The 13,255-nt window shown below is 39.4% G+C and overlaps 1 protein-coding gene across 1 annotated transcript in view; it reads left to right on the forward strand.

Moving 5' to 3' along the window:
• The window catches only part of NTNG1 (netrin G1), a 152,271-nt gene that overhangs the window by 80,879 nt on the left and 58,137 nt on the right, over nt 1–13,255 (forward strand). The window contains exon 3 of the mRNA XM_009884783.1: nt 11,231–11,403. Coding sequence (XP_009883085.1) covers nt 11,231–11,403 — 173 coding nt within the window. The remainder of the gene's footprint in view (nt 1–11,230; nt 11,404–13,255) is intronic.

The following is a 13,255-nucleotide window of genomic DNA, read 5'->3' on the forward strand; positions in this document are numbered from 1 at the left end:
GCACGTTTGACCCTTTAAGTGAGTCCATAGGAGGTCTCTTAAACAGAAATGCTTTAAAATCTTTTGAAAAGAGCAGCAGATGTACTGCTTCACAGAGCTGGTTTCCCTGGTGTCGAATTCTGCGCGCACCACGGATATTTTTATGCTGCTTTTCTCTATTAGAGTCCTCAAAAAGTTACTGATATCAGTATGAAATTAACCTCGCTTGTTTCTCATGTAGCAGAAACTGTTGCTCTCCTGACAATGGCTCATGAAAATACTTTATTCCCTACTGTGACACAATAGGTGTTACATCCTGAGTCTTTCTCTAAGCTTGAAGTAAAGATATTTTTGCTTTGGCCAGGTCTGTCCGATATTAATCATGGACACAAATTTCTTAACAGCTCACTTGGGCTATCACCACATGTGAGAATAAAATTTTTCCCATTGCAGAGAGTTAAGTAATGTTTTTGAATGGTATTGTAAGCATGTCCACTCGGATGGTAATTTAATGACCACAATTTTAGACCTCCCACACAACAAATTGTTCCTTTTCAGTGTTGTGCTGAAAAAGAATTCAGGGTACCAGCTGGCAGCTGACACTGCGAAATACTACTTACAAATAATGACGGGAAGTTTGGTGTAATCGCTAGCATCTTAGAGCAGCTTTCTTGGGATTGCTGCTGAGCAGATGTAAGACCAGTATTAATTAAATTAAACCCAGAAAAATTGGTCTCTCAATAAACTTAAAAGTGGTGATGCACATTAAGACAATGCCAGGAATTTCAAATCTCATGTTCAGATTTTTGTAGGGAGATAAGACAAAAAAGAAGCAGCAGTGACTCCTAAAGACTTTGACTTTCATTTTTTAAATGTATAAGCTATGAAACTTTGCAGTGGTGCATTGCTGCACCTTTCCTCTCGGAGCTTTGTGTGTCACGTTCTTAAGGATGTAGCAGGTTGTGGGACAGACTTTTGCAACTGCTGTGATGTAGTGGTTAAATTCTGCCCGTTGGTATTATAGAGATTAAAATAGAAGGTGTGTCTAGGATATCTGTTGGTGTGTATTGACGTGCTGATAATTAATTACTGCCCGATGGATGGATGGCAAAACTAAGGCTGGCTAAGCAGGGTGTTGCACAGCAGCAAAAAAAAAATTAAAATAACGAAAACTCTGCTTCCTTAATATCCTGATGACAATGAGCGGTAGCCAAATCTCAGCCAGCACGCTCCCTAACTTTTTTGCACCATCAGACAGACATTGACAAGGTACTGCCAAACAGGTTGCATTGTTCCAGCTGGTGGAGCAAGAGCTGCGTTCTTGTCCCAGTAGCCCTTCTCTCTCTGATGTAGAACAGCATAAGCAGCTGAGGAGATGTTTGGGGTTTTACCCTCTCCTAGTTTTTCTTGATATTTAGAGCAAACCAATTAAAACACGTGTTATATATCGTGGCAGCTCAGAATACCTAAACGGTGTAGTACCTCTGCAACAGATGTGCTTCCCACTCTCCCATCCCATCAAGGTGCGCAAGAGATGGATTATTACATGAAGTAGAGCAACTTAGTAGGTGAGACCAAGTGATTCCAGTGAGAAAGAAGGGAAATTTCTGGTGGGAGAGAAGGGGAAAGAGGAACTAATTGTAACACTGACGTACTAAGAGTTTATATCTGCTGCTTTTTCTCCATTCTGCAGCGGTAGTCTGAGAACCTACCAAAACAATCACTAGTGTTAAACGATCAGTTGGTAGCACTGGAGGAAACCGTCATTGCTCATCTTCACCTCAGCAAGACGTTTTGCTTCCTCTCTGGGAGGGACATGACTGCCACAGTCCCCAGTTTTGGCATCCTTCTGGTAGATAACAAAAGCTTGCTATTTCTGACATTAAAGATTAGAGCAAAACAGATGCATGCGAACAATGTAAAATACCGGCATCCTACCTTCTCAGCAGTCATGTCCCTGAAAGCACATCACACCTGGGCTCCTGATCCTCCACGGACACCCGGTTTCCATCCCATGCCTGTTCAAGATCTTGGGCCTGCCATTTAAAATGATGAAAAGATTATCTGCCATTACATAAAAATACAGCCACCGAGCCTAGGATAGTATGAATGAAAGCTGGAAATAAATTAGGCCACATTTCAGACAGTGTGAACTAACAATTTCATTGATTCTAGGGGAGCCAGATGGATTTACATCAGCTAAGAATCTGGCAAACTGTGTTCATGGGTGAAATTATTTGCAGAACATGCTGCTGGCAAACTCTAGCAGATTTTATAGCCACTGTCATTATTGACACATTTCCATGAAAACTAGTATCTCTGAAGAAAAAGCAAAAATGAGTATTGGGAAGGGGACGGAAGTAAGATCACTACAGCAACTGTATTTTCAGACATTTGTTTCAGTTTTAACACTTAGAGAATGTGAAATGAAAATTAGAAAAAGCATTTGGCCATTCCATTTGCTAGGTGTATCTAAGTATGTGATATTACGGATAGGTATTTTTTTATGTGGTAAACTGAAATAAGTCGGACTCAGAATTAGCTGTTCTGTTCTAAGAGGTATAAGCATGGTTGGATTATTTTTAGACTTTGGACCTAAGAGACTGAAGTAACTCTGAAAATTTTCAGATCTGTTCATCTACAACATTTTTCATCTAGCCAAGAAATCAGAACAGTTTCAAATGCTTAAATACTGAGGTGTTTGTAAGAGGTTTAATAGGTTACTGCCTCCTCCTTTCTATGTTTGAGGTCTGAGTGTTGCTGATCTAAGCCTGTAAACATTTGCAGTTGCCTCTGTTTGTTTGGAAAGATTTCATTTAGTAAATTACTGCATTTCAGAAACATTTACAGTTTATTTGGCAAGGTAAGGTCGCTTGTGGCCCTCTGTCTGAACAGGGCCAGGGGAAAGGAGCAGTGAAGCTGAAAGAACCTGCCCCACTAACGTTTGCCTTCAAAAAGAAGACAGGGTGCATCTATCAGATGACGCACTAATCAGATACAAGTTGAGATATAAATCGATCAGTAGTGATCCTGCAGTTCTTGTACATATTGACCAGCATTTAACTTGACAGTAGTTCCCATTTGAATAATCAGAACATATAAAAATATTTTCTGGCGTGTGAACACAATAAATCTTATCTTAATATTTAAATTTAGCACTTGTGTACTCTTCTTGTTGGGCTGACTTAGTGCAAACAGTGCGCAATTCCACGCCCTGCATGCTTTCTGTGAGTCTTGGAAAGTCCTCGCTCCTGTGGGAAAGGGAATTATGCTGCCCTTTTGGACTTTGTTTTCTTTTTTAATTTCAAGCTCTCCAAACTGCTTGGAAGTAGGCCACTGAGAAAGCAAAGCAAACACGCTCTCTGTGCCTGAGTTTTGCTGTTCCCCACTAGATATATTATATTCAGCTGAGGGAGAATAAGAAGCTATTTTCCCCAATTTTCCATACTGCCTGTGGGAATCTAATTCAATTTCCTCCCAAATTTAGCAGCAAAAACTAAACAGCAAAGAATAAAGTTGAAGAGGCTTCTGTAAATCTCTGGATTCTAAGGTACTAAGGTGCAGCAGGATTACTGAGCGCAGGTTAAACTTCTTTTCTAGCCACAAAGCTACTTACAGATTTAAGAAGCTTAAAAACCTGATCCAACATTAGTCCTTGCTTTGCAAATGAAAGAATAGTATATCTACCTATACAAAGTTATATTTGTTATTATTGAATTTTTTTATCCTTTATTATTGATGTAGCCCCACTCCACAAAGGAATCTTTTTTTTTTTTTTTTTTCAGTGGGAGAATATGATGTATTAGATAAATTCAGGGAAAGGGACAGAGAAAAACGCTGGTGACCAAATGCATTTCCAGAAATAAGCAAATGAAAGAAAGGACTCACATCTCATTACTCTCACTACAGCAGCTACGTTTTACCAGCAGACCACGGGGGTCTTATTCATTCCAGAGAAGAGAGGTAGTGCCTTTTTTGAGTTTGGATTCCGTACAGCAACGTGGACCTGAGATATTCAAATGGCTCAAAAAATACTGACTAAAACCCAGAATTGACTTTTCTGCTTCATGTGAGCTGGCACATTTGTTCAGCAGACCTACTTGCAGCCAGCAACCCGTGCCATTTTCTGATTACCAACTGTCCTTAGGTTTTTTGACCCTTTTAGCTCAGAACTTCGTCAGATGGGTAGTCCCTGCAGAGAGCACTGGTAGCCTACATTGCAGTAATTATCTTGTTACCTCTTTTATGTGTGTGTTCTCACTGTCTGTTTCATCCTCGCAGAAATAAATTGGCCAGCAATCATTTTATTTCTTCACAATAGTGTCCTTTATACTTGTTTTCATCCCCACAAAATCAGCTTCAATAGTAAAGCTGTGTAGACATCTATTAAGCTTTGGAAATTAGGATAAGGACCAGCATACTTTGTTTTTTTGACATGACACGGAAAAATCCTATGATATAATGAATAATAATATTCAGCAGATGTGATGTTTCGTGGACTGTGAGCCTGTATGAAAAGATGTTCCACTTGTTAGAGAGATTTAAAGGAAAAATAGACTTATCTAGGTATTTTCATGGTGTTTACCTTGTACACTCAATGGTATAAGAGTTTTTTCACTTACCTGTATAGACAGTTTCTCAAGTTATGATGAATCTGTCTCATAAAATGTCAGAAGAAATTTGAAATAAAATTTAAAAAAGATGCAAAAATTAATGATTCAAATGCAAAGCTGGTTTTATTCCAAAGATTTCATGGTATATTTTAAAGGTGCTTATATTGGAACTTTCAGTTTCTCAACCTACATCCCTTCCTCCTTCATGGTTGAGGTATCACTTAGAATGTGTTTGTAACATGGGATTTTCATCTTTGTTTACATTATATTAGAAAACTAAATTTCACTGGTGAAGCTGCCTCAAGGTCATTAGTAAGCTTGAGAGGCATAATGTAGATGACAGCCTTAACAAGTTTGATGTCATGCTAAACACGGCCAAGTCCTTTAGGACAACTGTAACAAGGTGCTGGAAGTAGTTGCTAGCACTGGGGAGCTGACTAAGGCTCCTAACATTGCTAAAAGTGTTTTAAAATGCCTAATTAAAACTGGGGGGATGTGGTATTTTATGTTGTGTGTGCACCACCTTGCGTGGGCAGTAATGTGAAGAGCAAACACGCCAACTCCTCTGCAAGTTCAGGCTTTGCTTACCTGGGAGCAGAGAGCTGACTCATGACATGTAAAAGTGAAGAGTCTGTGCAGAGGTCCTATAAGGTGGCTTTAAGTTGATTTTCTAAACTTTGGCGGTGACCTAGAATGATCCAAAGTGAGGAACATATGGCTAGTTGTTAAAAATGTATCAAAGAGCTTCTCTTGCCTTTCTTTCTCATGAACGATCTCTTCAACACAAATGATCTCCTCGTGTGACCCCCAGTCTGTTGGTTGGCACTCACATGCAAGAGCATCGACATGCTATTAGCAATTACCTTAGTGATATTTACAGCATTTTAATGTCAGTTGTCTGTGTGTAAATAGAGTCTGTGAGGAACGCAGCACGCCCAGGGCTCCCGCTCCCACTACAACAGCACTGCTTCTTCAACACACCAGACCGCTCCCTGCGCTTTATCTAACTGCCAAAAATATCATTGCAATTGCTTTATGACAAAATAATGAGTCTGTCAAAGATGAGTGGTCAGAAAAACAAATTTGTTCTCCCACACAATTAGAGTTTATAACGTTGGACAGCAGTATCAATCTCCAGTGATTCAAAATTGAATTTGCACGTTGGAGGGAAATGTATTCTTGCGTGTGCTGTAACCAGGCTGCTTAGCAGGAAGAGCCCTCGCAGGTTGAACCGGAAAGATGGATATAGGCTGAGCCGTGGAAACATCAGGATGGATGTTTCCAAATGCAGACAAGTGTTGTGGGGACACGGCGTTTGCTTTCACAAGCTCAGCACTGACAGCGCCGCTCCCACAATGATCAACAAAAAAAAAAAAAAAAAATAGGTCCGGAAAATTGTCACCAGATTTAACAGGCAGACAACTGTTCAGGTAGAAAGCTGTTTCAAGGCCTGCATCTCCCAGTACGTAACCTAATTGCTCATGAAGTTGTTGATATTTATAATCATGGTCTTCAGACATTTTACAAAGCATTAAATCACAGCAATGCCATTTACGGTGAGCATACACTGTGTCTCAAAACTGCACTTTGCCCTTAACATTTGCTTTATCCTTCCACGGGATTTTGCCCTGAGGCCGTTCCCTGGTGCACTGCAAAGGCTGCAGCATACATCCCCTTACATTTGCCATACCTTCACCTGTATTCTCAAACCTGCTCTACTTATTACAGCTCCCTCAATGATCCCTTCTCAGTACACATGCAAACCCGCTTGACGTGCCAAGCAGCTGCCACCCACCCACTGCTACCCAGTAATTGCATTTCTGGGCATGTGTACATAATACCTCATAAAGCACTTTGACTTTTTTCTTTGGATTTCAAGAAACTATATAGGCACGAAATATTGTCATCTGGCACTCAGTACGCAGGATGTAGAAGCATTTTTTTTAGGTTTTCAGAACTTCTCCATGCAGCCAAAGTGACCACATTCTTGTATTGTGGTTTTGTGTTTAATGTGCTTTGTATGTAAATCTAATTAAGCCTGTTGTTACTATCTCAGATTTAAAGCACTAACAGCTAAGAAAAGCCTTTCAAAGCAAGCATTTAAAGAACTTACAAATGGTACCTAGGATTTTGAGTAATAATTTATCATCATGGGTATTCACATAAGGTAACAAAATATTTTTGTCCCTCCGAAGCAGAACAGAAAGGTAATCTTCCTTAAAAAACAGATGAGACAGATGAAGGACTCTGAACTTGGGCAGTCTTCCATAGGAAGCTGATGTCCACATCCTGACAGCGATCTGATAGGATCCCAAGTCAGCTACCAGATCAGTGGTGCTCAGCTGATTCAGAGTTATCCGAAATGCCTAAGGGCCAGGCTCTGCTGCTTTGTTTTCACACTGCTCACAATCCAGTATATCTCATCGCAAGAGTGGTTCTCTCATGGTCTGTCTGGATCGTACTTTTACCTAAATAGTCTTCTTTCTGTAACCTTAAATATTTCAATTTTCCTTACTGCTTATCCCACAAATAGAAGTAGCTTTTTATTGTACTCTAGTCATCTCCCAGCCTCGCTACGCACATTTACCTCTTTCATTCATCCAGAGAAGTCTGTCCCTCAAGCACAACAGGCATTCCTCTTCTTTGCTGAAGTCTCTGAGATTGTCCATACACACACTCTGATGAGGTCCCTGGGACAGATTGCCTAATTCCTAGTGCAGCCTTCCTAAAAAATCAGAAGTTTCAGTAAAAATGTTTCAGTAAAAATGTCTCCCCACATACAGCACAGATTTTGGTATTGGCTTCTTTTTACCCAGACAGAGTACCCTCCAAACTTATGTTCGGTTTGCTTTCCACAGACGCTTTTTGTTCTCTTTCAGTTTTCACACTGCCTGCATTTTACACTCATTCAGTATTCAGCTACGTCCTTATTTGCTGTGGAAATCATGCTTAATCTCTCTGAGATCTGTGAAGTGACCGCAGCAAAAAATTGGTGCAACTGAGAGGAGAATCAGAGCCTCTGTGGTTCGGTCTTTTGAATATTTTTTTACTGCTTATGCTTCTGCTGTTTTACTCCCTATGTATAGTTACTGATAGGAAGAATTCCAGTTTAAACTCTTCGGATTTCATTAATCTACAGATTTTTTCATACTTGTATAACACTAATGATCATAAACCAAACCCAACTTTTATGTTGCTGTACACTAAGAAGGCAAAGGTGATGTTTTTTGCCACACATTGTCTGACCTTTCGTGGCTTGGGGTTGTTTTTGTTTAAAAAACATTTCTTTTTATGCTCACTTTAACTAGCTCTCATTAACTCTACTTTTGACATTTTTAATATAAATGTATTTTTTTACCTTGATCTTTGATCTTTAGCTAGTCTTGTAGAAAACCACAGTGACCACATTTGTTCCTTACTTTCATCTCCTTGGAAATTGTACGCAGCTAAGTTTGAACTATTCTGAGAGTTTTTAGGATTATTCGGCATTGTCAGCTCTTTTTTTGCTCAGTTTTTAATGTTAGGTTTTAACTATTTATTCTCTGCCTACAAAGGTTTTAGGTCAGTCCTTTATTTTTTTTCAGTGATCAGATTTGTTGTTTTTTCTCATTCACTTTAAATCATACTCCTAGAAGGCTACACCTCTCTCCCCATTGCTGCTTTTTGGTAGGAGGTGGTTGGTTTGAGGTTTTTTTTCTTGTTTGGTTTTTGCTGTTTGTTTTTTTATTTCAGTTGGGGGGAGTAGAACTCTTGCTCTCCTTTCTCTTAAACTTGTTATTATGTGGAATTTTAAGGCAGAGTGCAGCATTCTGGGGGATCTGCTGGAAAGGTTTTCAACAATACATATAAAACATCCAAATAAGTTAATTTGCAGAGAAGCATTGATTGAATGAATCTGTGATTATTCTGCCAGTTTAGGGCAGGAAAAACCATTTACCAGTTCCTCCATTTAAGAAGCTAAGTGGCTAAGATGTCTCTACGTTGTCTGTTTTGTGTGTGTTTGTTCCGGACACCCATATGAGGGCTGATTGTTATAAATCTCAGTTAATACGGTTTTAAAATTTTATAGAAGGGCCCTAACTACTTCCACAAAAAAAACGAGGTTTGCTGTTTTTATGAAAACCTGCCCATATTTGGTACAAATGTAGACCTCCAAAATATGTAGTGTTCCTTTGTCTGTGGGAGCTTGGTGGCTAGAATTGCAGGAGATGCCTTCTGCAGAAACCCTGCCCATTGCTGGACTGCATGGGCCCTGCCAAGTGGACCACAGAACAGCTACCATGGCACGATGCCACGACTCTGGGTTGAGAAGCACTTCCTCTGAAGCAATCTTGCCCTAAGAAATTAAAAAACTGGGCACCAGAACAGGCAGCAGAACTATTCCATGCTGTCCATGCTCTATTGCCTGGGAAATAAGGAAAACAAGGAGGCAACGTATGAAGAGGTGGATGTCAGTGGAGTTAGGGAATGTGGGAAATAAAAGGAAATCAATATGCATGGGAATTTATGGGAACTGTTTGTGTATGCATATACACATCCATACGTATAAAATTATGTGTATGTTTTGTATGTATATGAAGAGGAATGAGACAGGAGCAGATAGAAGCAGAGGGAGAAGCAGAAGGCCAGAGTCCACCCAAGACTTTTAACCATGAAAGCAAAACTGAGGAAGGGTCAGTCTATCTCTTCAGGAACATATGGCAAGCATAGCATCTAAGACCTGCAAACAGACTTTGCACAAGGTTTTCTGACACAACCATTCTTTATGTTCAGGTGCTTATTAAAAGAGCTGTGCACATTTACACCAATTAGCAGATGTACCTACATTTCTTTTCCCCCACCTCAGTTCCTCTACCAGTCTGCAGCAACCTTTCAGAGCCCTAGGCACTACAGCTTTTTCCTCAGCATCAGGTGGCTTTTTCTTCCTGCCTAAATCAGTTTGCTCCCTCTGACAACGATGAGTCCTTCCAATAAAACAGAAATCTCCCCCTGAAAGAAACCAAATCGGTTCCCCTCTCTCCTTTATTCTAGTGACTCCACAGTCCCTCCTGCTTCTTTCTCCTCTGACTTTCTCTATTTTTGGGTCTTGTCATTATTGCGTATCTCTCCTGTTCAAGAGTCTTACATTTTTGTATTCCTGTGGCCAGTAAAACCACCTGTTATTTTTCTTAGTAGCAGTGCCATTTACCAAAATCTTCAGTCTCTCCATGAACAGTCGTATCTCATCCACTGACACCCAGACAGGTGTCTTTCATTCTGCAGTGGCTAGTCATTGAAAATTTACTTTACAATTGATGCAGTCTTTAAGCATCGATATTTTGGAAATTTCATAAAAACGAACCATACTTCCTTTTTTTGAGCATATTCAATACCTTTTGGTAAATTCAGTTTAAAAGGCGCTGAACCTGTTTTTATTTAGGATGATCATTGCTCAAATAACAGCAGTTTCATCTGCCTCATTTCTAGCATTGAGGAGAATGCTCCACTATCTACTGTATTACGGATTCTTGTGGATTTTCTCCAGCAGCCACTTATGACAACTGCAAGCTTGTTTTACCCTGGGGATATATATGTATGTGGCCAGTTGCTTCAGGTCATTTTCCTTCCAAATGGAAGTCAGCTTGACAGCTGTTAATTTGCGCTTGGCCCTCCCATGTGCTGTTTTGCTCTAATTATTGGTCACTGTATGGAACAGGTGACAAATGCCCACATGAGAACCCTTTAATTCACTAGATGTACAATCATTAGGAAAACAAACAGGCAGGGTCGTTAAATACTAGTTTTCTCTCCAGCCCCAAACAGAAACAGATTTTAGCCGCTTTTGACATCTATTGGAAAGGGATGGAAAGAGGTGACAATACCTTACTGTTTATGAAACTAGCTTCCCATTCTGTAAGTGTCCTAGTTTCAGAGAAAGAGGGGAATTTAAGGAAAATACAGTTGTTCTAAGACCAGATGCAGAATCTGGTTTATCTAATAATTTTGTCACAAAGTTCAATTACGTGTTCTTTCCTAAGTAAAACTAAATGTGCCTACCAAAATATTTCCTCTGAGCTTCAGCTACTACAATGATATCAAATAAATGTGGGCAAAAAGTTTTCCTTTCTGAGCAAGACCGTACTTGCTGAACGAGAATGGCAAAACACCATTATAATGAGCTTCCCTTCTACTGGAGCTTAGCATTGCAGAGGATATTTAATTGAAGTCTGCTTTCTCAGACTCCCAGGGCCTAATTTGGATCTTAATTTGGGCCAGATTCTCTAAGGACATAAGCAGAGGACTTTTTTTGTTCCGGTGAGGAGTAACTCTTGAATTTTTGCAAGATTATAGACCTGTCTGTAGTGAAAATTATGAATAATTTAGTTGCTCTCAGTGGAGCTGCGTTAGTGAAAACAAGAAAAGATTCAGCATCTTGGAGTCTTGGAGAAATTACAGCTTTTAGACCTGTGTGTGCTGAAGATATTACAAGATGCTACTTGAGTGATGTCTTGTAAAACATGCTAAACCAATAATACAGGCACAACACACAGAAATAGAGTGGTTGACATAGGAAATGCTTTACTAAGGCTTAATCTGAACTTAAACTCACCGCTAAATAATATCCCACTTTTTTTTTTATTTTTGCCTTTTACAAATAGGTGTAAGTGCAACCTTCACGCTACTGGCTGTAAAGAAGAAAACAAAAGGCTACTTTGTGAATGTGAGCATAACACAACTGGCCCAGACTGTGGAAAATGCAAGAAGAATTACCAGGGCCGACCGTGGAGCCCTGGTTCTTATCTGCCTATACCTAAGGGCACTGCTAATATCTGTAAGTAGTTCTGCATAATAAGGATATTTTATTATTAGACTTCTGCCCCGTATCATGACTCTGAAGGAAGATTAACGCTGGCAAAAGTTTGTCATTTTCTTATGACTCAGTGCATACAATTTGACAAGGTGTCAAATTGTGTTAATTGTAAGTACACATCGCCTGTGCTCGTACATGGTTGTAAATAACTTGCATCAGAACTGCATGTTTGTATCCATAGACAAATCCCTGGACACTGCACAGAAAGGACTAAGGAATGAAAAAGTTAGGACCCTTCACATAAAAAGTACACACAGAGGAGAGAAACCAGTGGGAATATCTGCAGTACTGCTCCAGCCATGACACCCTCAGCTCTCCATTCATACATCCTTACTGCCTCGGGATTCAAAACAACCTCAGCTCAACATGTGAGATGAGGTCCTTGCTCATTTTTGGGCTGCTTAAGAAAGTTAAAAAAATCTCAGACAAATTTTTGCAATTAATAACGAAAGATCTAAAGGTTGGTAAAGGAAGTTTGTACCTGATACTGACCTGCAGTCCAGATTCATATGCACTCTTTTAGGTGACTGTGTTGAAGGGGGAAAGGGAGGGCAAAACCTGAGGAGTTGTATCTTCTTGTTTCCAGCTAATAGCCATTCAGTGACACAATTCAGTGACACACGTACTCGCTATTCCAGCACACTTCCACGTTATCCAAAGGAAGTTATTGGCAGCTGCATTTCCTGGGCCTGGACAGGATTGGGTTGAAAAGAACATGGTGCTGAAAGAGAGGGCATGAAAACAAGTATGACCATCAGTTCTTCCTTTCGTGCATGTATGAAATACCCAATGATTCAGACTCCTGAACGGAGTAAGAGACTTAAATCCTTTCAAGAAAGGATTGAAGAAGATGCGGATAAATTACCAAACCTTGTGACCAAAGTTACTAGCTTCTTTTAAGAAAAGAGTCCACAGTTTTGCCCTGATTAAAAGCAAAACATTCATTTTAGAATAATAGAATGTAACAATTTACTGAAAAGTTATTTAGGAGAAACAGAGCTATGTACTGCAGTTGAACTGAATGAAAAGTTTAAAACCAGAAGCAATGTGCAATGCTCAGAATGTTATCTAAGACTTCAAAGCAGCAGCTGTGAAGAATCAAAACGCAAAAATGAATATCATAGGAAGCAGGACCTTATCAAGTTAAATGTGAGAGTAATAGACCAAGTAACAAACCGTGAAGTGTGGGGGCATGAAATTATGATAAAATTCTTACTGAGCAGAAAAAAATGAACTTCCAAAAAGCAGGGGAAAACCATTTTGTAATAGTATTCACTTTTTCGCATGTTATAAAAAGTGAGTGTGGCTCACAGAATTAATATTTTAAAGCTATATTCGGAAAAAAATGGTGAGATTTATCAGGTTGGTTTTATTTATATATTTTACATATATGCGTATGTACACATACATATATATGTATGCATATATATACACATAAAAAAAAAATATATGTAATGCAGTTGCTACCCCAGCAATCATCTAAACTAGGGACAAGATACATCTGAACATGCAAACTGGGATCTTTCTAAATGCAGCTTGCTATGTCAGTTACATCATTTCCAATCAGTTGAGCACACACCAGACGGAGCAGTGGAATTAGCACCCACCGAAAGGATGCCTGAAGCTTGTTAAAACAACTTTCAACATTACTGAATTCCATCAGATATACAGCTCCTTCAAAAATCAAAACCTTTTGAAAATAATAGGCAGTCTTTTCTGGGTTTTCTATTATTACTATTATTATGATAGCATCATGAAAACGTAACCTTGTTTGAGCTGACAAATGCTCCACTTACCCTCAAATCCTAACTTC

The sequence above is a fragment of the Charadrius vociferus genome, unplaced genomic scaffold (genome assembly GCF_000708025.1).
Source record: "Charadrius vociferus isolate BGI_N301 unplaced genomic scaffold, ASM70802v2 scaffold163, whole genome shotgun sequence".
Classification (NCBI taxonomy): domain Eukaryota; kingdom Metazoa; phylum Chordata; class Aves; order Charadriiformes; family Charadriidae; genus Charadrius; species Charadrius vociferus.